Below are 7,622 nucleotides of genomic sequence, written 5' to 3'. Positions count from 1 at the left end.
ACCATGAGGATACACCCAGACTCTCTGGCATGGCTGCAGAAACTCGGCTCAGCCTTCCTCCTCCTCCTCCTCTCTCCCTTCCCTCAGCAAAGATCTTTCTCCTGAGGACAGAGTCCTGCTGCTCACATCTCGTTGGAGTAGGTGTAGTTGGGGGTGGCCGAGTACTGCGTCTCGTGCTGCATCATGGCCCCCTGCGCCGCCCCCATGGCTGCGTTCTGTGCCGCCTGCTGCACGTGGGGGTTCTTCCAGGCCCCCGTGGTCCACTCCTCCTGGGCTTTGCTGAAGCTCCCACCGCTCCCCCGGTAGAACTTATGCACCTGGAGGCAGGGTGGGCAAAAGGAAGACCCGCGGGTGTTTCAGCAGCCGCGGCCGGTGGCGGCCGCCCAGGGTGATCGGCGAGGGCTCCCCAAAAGCCAGGCAGCACCACCCCCTACTCCCCCCCACCCCCCCTTCTCCTCCCATACCATGGTGAGAGCGATGAAGGAGAAGACTGCCATGCCTGTGAAGAGCACGGTGGGGATCAGCATCACCACGGCCGAGCCCACGTTGGTCCCGAAGAAGGAGATTGCTGCAATCCAGCCGCTGCAAGGAGAGCCAAGCGAGCAGTCAGCTCAGCAGCTAAGGGCTTTCCTGGCTGGCTCTGCACCCCACAGCCTGCCACCCTCCCTCCCAGCTCCTCAAGGCATCTTCCACAAGGAGAGCAGCTACTGAAGCACTTGGGATGGTAAAAGACCAAGAGGCCACGGCAGCAGCGTGGCAGTGACTGCCCTTGCACCCGGCACAAGAGCAGCAGCTTCCTTACCAGACACCCCAGCCAGGTATCCCCACTGCCTGGATAATGCTGATCACCAGCTGGGCCATGAAGGTGAAGAAGAAAGCCATGAAGCTGAAGGAACTGTCTGTCCTGCAAGAGAAGGTTCAGTCATTCCCTACATCCCTGCTAACCTGCAAGGGAAGGGAGTTGCTCCCACATCTCAGACCCTTTTGGGGAAGAAGCTGCTGTGGGTTAGCAGGAGGGTGGTAAGAAGTGGAACTACCTGTGGACAGCAAAACTAAAGGCAAAGGAGAAATCATGAGAGGCTAAAGCCTGGGAAAGCCATGGGTCATCAGACCCCCTTCATGGCTTGGCCAGCTGAGTGCATCAAGCAGTGAGGGCATCCATGTCCAGACACAGCTCTCGGCTCACGCTACCCCTACCATCAGATTCAACCATCCCACAGGAGGGAAAAATACCCCCCCAGATTTCCAGATGTGGGCATAGTTCACTGGGGATTGCCCTCAGCAGCATGGATAATCAGTACAAGCACTTTGGACCTGTGGGGGGAAGAGGGAGACAGAGGGAGGGAAGGAAGGCGAAGGGGGAAGAGGGAGACGGAGGGAGGGAAGGAAGGAAACGGAGGGAGGAAGGGAAGGCGAAGGGGAAAGAGGGAGACAGAGGGAGGGAGGGAGGAAAGGGAAACTGGTACCCCAACTGCTTCCTCACCACTGCCTCAGACCCTCTGCAGAGCCACACACATTGGGTGTCTTTATATCACAGAGCCCTCAGGAAATCCCAGACAACCTTGCTAGGAAGGTTAGAAAATAAAGCCAGAGGACTGGAGAGAAAGAGCAGAAATCCCCTGCGGGTACACAGGCAATGTCCCAAGCAAAGCTCTGTTTGGGAAAGGGAAAAAAAAACCCACAAACCTAAATCCAGACTGTGAGAAGCCAGGCTGAGGTGTGAGCACTTACTTGAAAGCTTTGTAAATAGGTCTAAACCAGCAGACATAGGAGCAGGGCGTAAAGAGAATGAGCCAGAGAATTGCCAGTCCGAAATTGACGGCTCCGCCGCCTCCGATCAGCCATGCCAGGCAGCCAACCAGATTCACTGCCAAGGTGATGCTGTTCACTGCAAACACACACACAGAGGGAGCAGAGTAGGGCCTGGAGAGGACACTGCTGCCACACCGCACGCCCCCACCCCAGGGACTCATCTCGCAGTGGGCCGGCTTGGAAGGGACCTCCAAAGGGCATCCAGGCCAAGCCCCTCTGCAGGCAGCAGGGGCAGCCTCAACTAGATCAGGCTGCCCACAGCCTCATCCAGCCTCACCTGGAATATCTCCAGGGATGGGGCCTCAGCCACCTCCCTGGGCAACCTGCTTCAGTGTTCCACCACCCTCATGGTGCAGAACTTGTTCCTCACATCCAATCTCAATCTGCTCTGCTCTGGTTTGAAGCCATTGCCCCTGGTCCTGTCCTTGCAGGCCTTTGCTAACAGTCTCTCTCCAGCCTTCCTGTAGCCCCCTTCAGGTACTGGCAGGTTGCTATTAAGTCTCCCTGGAGCCTCCTCTTCTCCAGGCTGAACACCCCCAGCTCCCTCAGCCTGTCCTCATAGCAGAGCTGCTCCAACCCCCTGAGCATTTTCATGGCCTTCTCTGGACCCTCTCCATCAGGTCCAGGTCCTTCCTGTATTGAGGGCTCCAGATCTGGATGCAGTACTCCGGGTGAGGTCTCACCTGAGCAGAGCAAAGTGGCAGAATCATTTCTCTAGCTCTGCTGGCCACACTTCTTTTGCTGCAGCCCAGGCTGCCATTGGCCTGTGCTGCAAGCTCACACTGCCTGCTCATGTCCAGCTTCTCATCCATCAGCACCCCTAAGTTCTTTTCCTCAGGGCTGCTTTCTATCACCTCATCTTCTGTCCTCTACTGACAGTGAGGATTGTTCTGGCCCAGGTGCAGGACCCTGTTCTTTTTGAATTTCATGAGGTTCACCTGGGCTACTTCTCCTGGTCCCTCTGGATGCCATCCTGTCCCTCTGGCATCTTGACAGCACCACTCAGCTTGGTGTCATCTGCAAGCTTGCTGACAGTGCATTCAATCTGTCTATAGCATTGATAAAAACATTAAGCAGTACAGGTCCCTGAGGGACACCACTTATCACTGCTCTCCATCTGGCCTTGGAGCCATTGAGCAGTACCCTATGTACATGAGCCCACTTGGGGCTGACCTGCTGCAATACTCTACCTGCAGGGCCCTAAATTTAAGAGAAATGAAGCTGGCTGAGCCCAGGGAGCACCCCCAGGCTGGCTCAGCCAACCTGAGCTGAGGACAAGGAGGAAAAAATGTATAGAGAGAATAATCCCACTCAGCTCACCTTCAGTACTGGGTTCAGTTTTGGGCCTCTCACTCCAAAAGGTGCAAGGAGTGTGTCCATAGAAGGGCAACTAGCTGGTGAAGGGCCTTGAACACAAGTCTCATGAGGGAAGTGGGGTTGTTGAGTCTTCAGAAGAGGAGGCTGAGGGGAGACCTCATTGGTCTCTACCACTCCCTCAAAGAAGGTTGGAGCCAGGTGGCTGTTGGTCTACTTCTCATGTGCAACAAGTGACAGGGCAAGAGACGTGGCCTCAATGCACCACGGAGGTTCATCAGGAAAAAATTCTGCCCCAAAAGGTTCTCAAGCCCTGGCACAGGCTGCCCAAGGAGGTGGTAGAGTCATCATCCCTGGAGGTATTTAAAAGACATGGGGATGTGGTGCTGGGGGTCATGGCTTGGCAGCAGTGGGGGGATTGCAAGCTCCAGGGGAGTGGTTGGACTTGATGATCTCAAAGGTCTCTTCCAACCTCAGCAGCTCTCTGGTTCTACAGTCAGAGTTAGAATGTCTTAAGCAAGTCCAGGGCTCGTGGGGCTCCACGGACAGGGAAGAGCCCTCTTCTCCCACAGCTGGTGAGCCAGGCTACATCTCCACCAACAGAAAGGAAATGAAGGAATACAAGTGAAGCTTTTTGCTTGCTTCCAGCTACACTTTTGCCAAAGGAGCTCCCGCAAGAGCTCCCTGAGCTAACCCCCCCTGAAGTCCTGAACTCTTGCCCCCTAGCGCACCGGCTGAGGGGGGTGGTGTGTTTGGATCCCTCTCCCCCGCTGGGCAGTTAGGCTGTGACACAAGGGCCATCCCTCTGAAGGCCGGCTCGGCAGACACAGGACAAAGCAGAGCAGCTCATCTGCATTCTGACGCCTCCGACTTCGGAGAATGATTCATTCTTTTGAGGAGAGCTAAAGCCCTCCCACCGCCGCCCGCAGGAGAGCTGCAGCTGGCAAGGCAGGCAGCTCACTTGGCCAGGCTTGAACGGGTTGCTTGCTGCTCCCTGAAGCCCCCAAGGACACCCAGGGGACCCTTCAGCCTCTCTGCGGGGGAGTTGGGGGTGAAAAGGATCCCGAGAGCAAAAAGCCAACAATGAGTGGCTCAGAAAGCTGGTTGGTGCTTGTGCTGTGGGAGAGGCTGGAGTGAGAAGCCAGCTCTGTTAAATTAAGCAGAGCAAGAACAGCCAGATTGAGATGGGGAGGGGATGTAACACCCTCCAGACAGCTTCTCCAGGGAAGCACAACTGCTTTTTTTCCTTCCCTTTCACAGAAAAGCTATGCCAGCCCTCCTGACACAATGGAGAAATTAGCCCAGGGTCACCTTCCTGACGGGCTATGGTCCCCAGCTGTGGAGTGAGGCACTGCCTGAGGAGTGCCAGCCTGGCACCAGGCCAAAAGCAGAACTTCCTGACCTCTCCAGTGCAAGCTCAGCTCCTCACAGCCTGCCTCAGAAGCAGAGGGCACTCCCTGGGCACTGATACACTTCCAAAGTTCACAGGAAACACCTGATTAAGGAACTGAGGTCTTCTAAAGAGGAATAAACCACTGGTGCCAGCTTGCCCTGAGCTGCACACATCCATTTTCACCTGTGCTGGGGTGTGGTCTGTCCCTCTGGCTGTTCTCCCCACCCAGGGGTGGTAAGGAAGAGAGATCCAGGCCAGTGTGAAGAGTTAGAAGATGGTGACAGCTCTGTTAGCACAGCACGGCACACAGAGGCATGCAAGAGGAACAGGCAAGATCCAGCTTTGGGGGAAGCCCCAGGCTCCCCTCTTTCAGGGAGTTAGACACTCTGGCCCTCCGGTCCAAACAGCATCTCAGCCTCAGGCTGCTGCCAAAGGGCTCATGAGGAGCTTGCAGTGGCAGAGAAAGTCCTTCCCCAGCCCAGCTGCCAAAGGAAGCCAGCAGAGGCTTGGCAGCTCCCTGGCAGGGCAAGGCCAGCAGCCGAGCGAGGCAGGGAGAGAAGTAAATCCTTTGGCAGGAGGATGTGGAGGTGCTGAACCATCTCTTCCTCACAGCAGGCTCCAGTGGGACATCAAGGTCACCAGCAGCCCTCAGAGGCAGAGTCAGCTCCAAGCCTCCATCCTTGAGGCTGGAAGGGCTGAAGCCGTGGGATACGGCAGCTTTTAACAGGAGACCCCAAAGCCTGGAGGGGCAGAAGGGACTTCCCCTGGCCTTGCTCTGCTCTTTCAGCCAGTGACTTCCAGAGGAGCAGCCTTCAGAGAGGCAAACACCAACCCACCCAAGCCCTTCTGCAGGCCAGCAACTCACACATCCAGAGGTAGTAAAGCCGCTTGGCCATGGTGCGGTGCTGCGGGGGGATCTCCGCGTCGAAGTCCTGGTAGAAACATGGCTTCAAGGGGATGAACTTCGGCAGGGGAGGGAAGTTGTTCACTTTCTCTGCAAGAAAGGAGAGAAAAATCTCACCAGCCTTAGGCACTGCACAGAGCTGAACATACACCTCAAGAGGCATCCTCATTAGCCTCACTCTCAGCCCTGAGAATTGAGGAGTTTCACACAGGAACGAAAGATTTCCCTTCCCAACCCCCAAGACAAGTTTAGCCCTCGCTGGCCACGTGGGTACTGCAGGTGTGGACAACCCACGAACCCACTGGAGAATGAATGGCAAGTGCCACCCTAGATGGGCTTCAGAAGCAAGGGGCAGCCCTGCCAGAGACCTCTCCATACCTGCCATGCTGGCATACACTCAGCCTCCCCGTTCCACAGGAGAAGCAGGGGGAAGAGTCCTGGGAGCTTTAGCAAAGCTGGAAGAAAACAAGAGGAAAAAGTGCTGTGAAGTGGTTAGGTGCCTCCCTGAAGAGCCTTCACCTCCCCCCTCCTCCAAAATAGCTCAAGGACAGTGCCATAAGAAGGCAGTTTGCTTTCTTTTATGTGGAGGTTCTGCTCACACCCTCAGCTTCCTGCTGGCACCTGGGCTGGAGGCAGAATAAATCCCAGCTCCTGTGGCCCAAGGCTTTACACACCGGTTAAGAAGATCCAGCGATGTGGGGCAGGACACCAGCTTAACCTCCCACTCCTGACTGACCTACATCCAGCCCTGGCAGAGGGGAAAGGGACAGAGCCCCACGAGTGACAAGGCAGCAGTGGACAGTTTGAAAGCCTCAAGTTCATTACCTGACCCAAACCCTTTCATTTTTGGTTTGAGGGTTTTGTTGTTAGTGAAGAGTCCCAGCACAGGGAACTCCTGACGGCATCACAGCTCCCATCTCTGCAAGCCCAAGGCAGAAACCAGGCCAAAAGGGAACAGAGAAATCAACTGAAGATACCAGCTGGGGAAATCATAAATCAGTGGTGATTGTCACTAATGAGTCACTTGAGTGCTGGCTTCACCATTACTCATGGCATTTGGCACCTTGTGCCCCATCTTGCAGGTGGCAGAGGGTCCAGCTCAGCATCCCAGGATGGTCTCAGACCATGCCATGGCCCAGCAGCGAAAGTTAAGCAAAACTGAGGCAAAAATCAAGAGGTGAGGTTTTAAATATAAGCCTGAAGACAGTCACTCTGCTTGTGCCACCTGCCTGCAGCTTTTGCCCTCTGCGAGGCGATCTCGGGTAGAGGAATGGCAGCAAGACACATTTCTGATGGCGGGGGAGGGGGCCCAGTGGGCACGTTTTGGGTCTTTCCGGAGGGTCTGGGGGGAGGGGTCTCTACGCTTCTTACAACCATCACTCAGCGCCAAAGACAGCGGCTAGGCACAGCAAACGCCCGCGGCTCCCCGGTGTGTGCCGTCTCCCGCCACCCGACAGCAGCCCACGGACGGTTCCATCCCCCCCCGGCCCGCTGCTATAAATACGAGCGGGTGACGTCTCCCCAGGCGACACAGCCCCCACACACGTGTGCCGGGAGCGGGGACACGCTGCCAGGTGTGCCCCCCAGGATCCGACCCCCGCCCCGCCGATTCGGGAAGCTTTACAAAAACAAAGAGGCTCTGACAAGGTTCGGAAGGATGCAATTTGGGGGTGGGGGGATTGCAATACGGGGACGACTCGCAAAATTCGGGGGGCTACGCAAAACTGTCGGGGTTTGCAATGCAGCACAGGGGTGCCAACACTGAGGAGAGACCCTAACATCCCCTCCCGGTGCCCCCACCACCGTGCCCCCCCTTTCCCTCCCCCCAACCCGGGGCGCTTCGAAGGGCCGGGCTCGGTCGTGGCGGGCATCCCACAGGCGAGCGGTTGCGTAGCCACGCACCCCCCTCCCAACAGCCGAGCCTCCCAGCAGCTGCCTGGCAAGGGATGAAGACACACAGCGGCTTGCCCCACGCTCGGTCCCCGGTGACCCAAGGCGGTAGGTGCAGCCCCACGCCGCGCACCCCCCCTTCCCCCCTCGGCTCTATGGGGTGCAGAAGACGGGGGAAGCTGGAGGGGGGTTCCAGGGTTACCAATCTCGGGGGGTTCCAACCCCTGCACACCCAGGCAGCCCTCCCTCCCCACGGCCCCGGCACTCACGGCTGTGACCCGTCCCGTCCCGCGGCGGGAGGCGGCGGCC

The 7,622-nt window shown here is 57.2% G+C and overlaps 1 protein-coding gene across 1 annotated transcript; it reads right to left on the bottom strand.

The window, feature by feature from the left end:
- On the bottom strand, positions 1–7,622 carry SCAMP5 (secretory carrier membrane protein 5). The gene is made up of 7 exons (XM_054169062.1): positions 7,583–7,622; positions 5,802–5,878; positions 5,385–5,513; positions 1,732–1,888; positions 803–904; positions 465–582; positions 1–317 (listed from the first exon to the last, which is right to left on the bottom strand). Exons 2-7 carry the CDS (start codon positions 5,806–5,808, stop codon positions 123–125), a joined length of 708 nt encoding a protein of 235 aa, XP_054025037.1. The 5' UTR covers positions 5,809–5,878; positions 7,583–7,622; the 3' UTR covers positions 1–122.

The sequence above is a fragment of the Dryobates pubescens genome, chromosome 17 (genome assembly GCF_014839835.1).
Source record: "Dryobates pubescens isolate bDryPub1 chromosome 17, bDryPub1.pri, whole genome shotgun sequence".
Taxonomy (NCBI): Eukaryota; Metazoa; Chordata; class Aves; order Piciformes; family Picidae; genus Dryobates; species Dryobates pubescens.
Note: the sequence above shows the minus strand (reverse complement) of the source record. Positions and strands in the feature narration are given on the sequence as shown.

What these genes read in the sequence shown, in the direction of transcription:
- SCAMP5 (XM_054169062.1), bottom strand. An exon ending in CCTATTTACAAAGCTTTCAA is followed by an intron (nt 905 to 1,731) that starts GTAAGTGCTCAC and finishes CTTCTCTTGCAG; the next exon opens with GACAGACAGTTCCTTCAGCT. An exon ending in CCTTCATCGCTCTCACCATG is followed by an intron (nt 318 to 464) that starts GTATGGGAGGAG and finishes CCCTGCCTCCAG; the next exon opens with GTGCATAAGTTCTACCGGGG.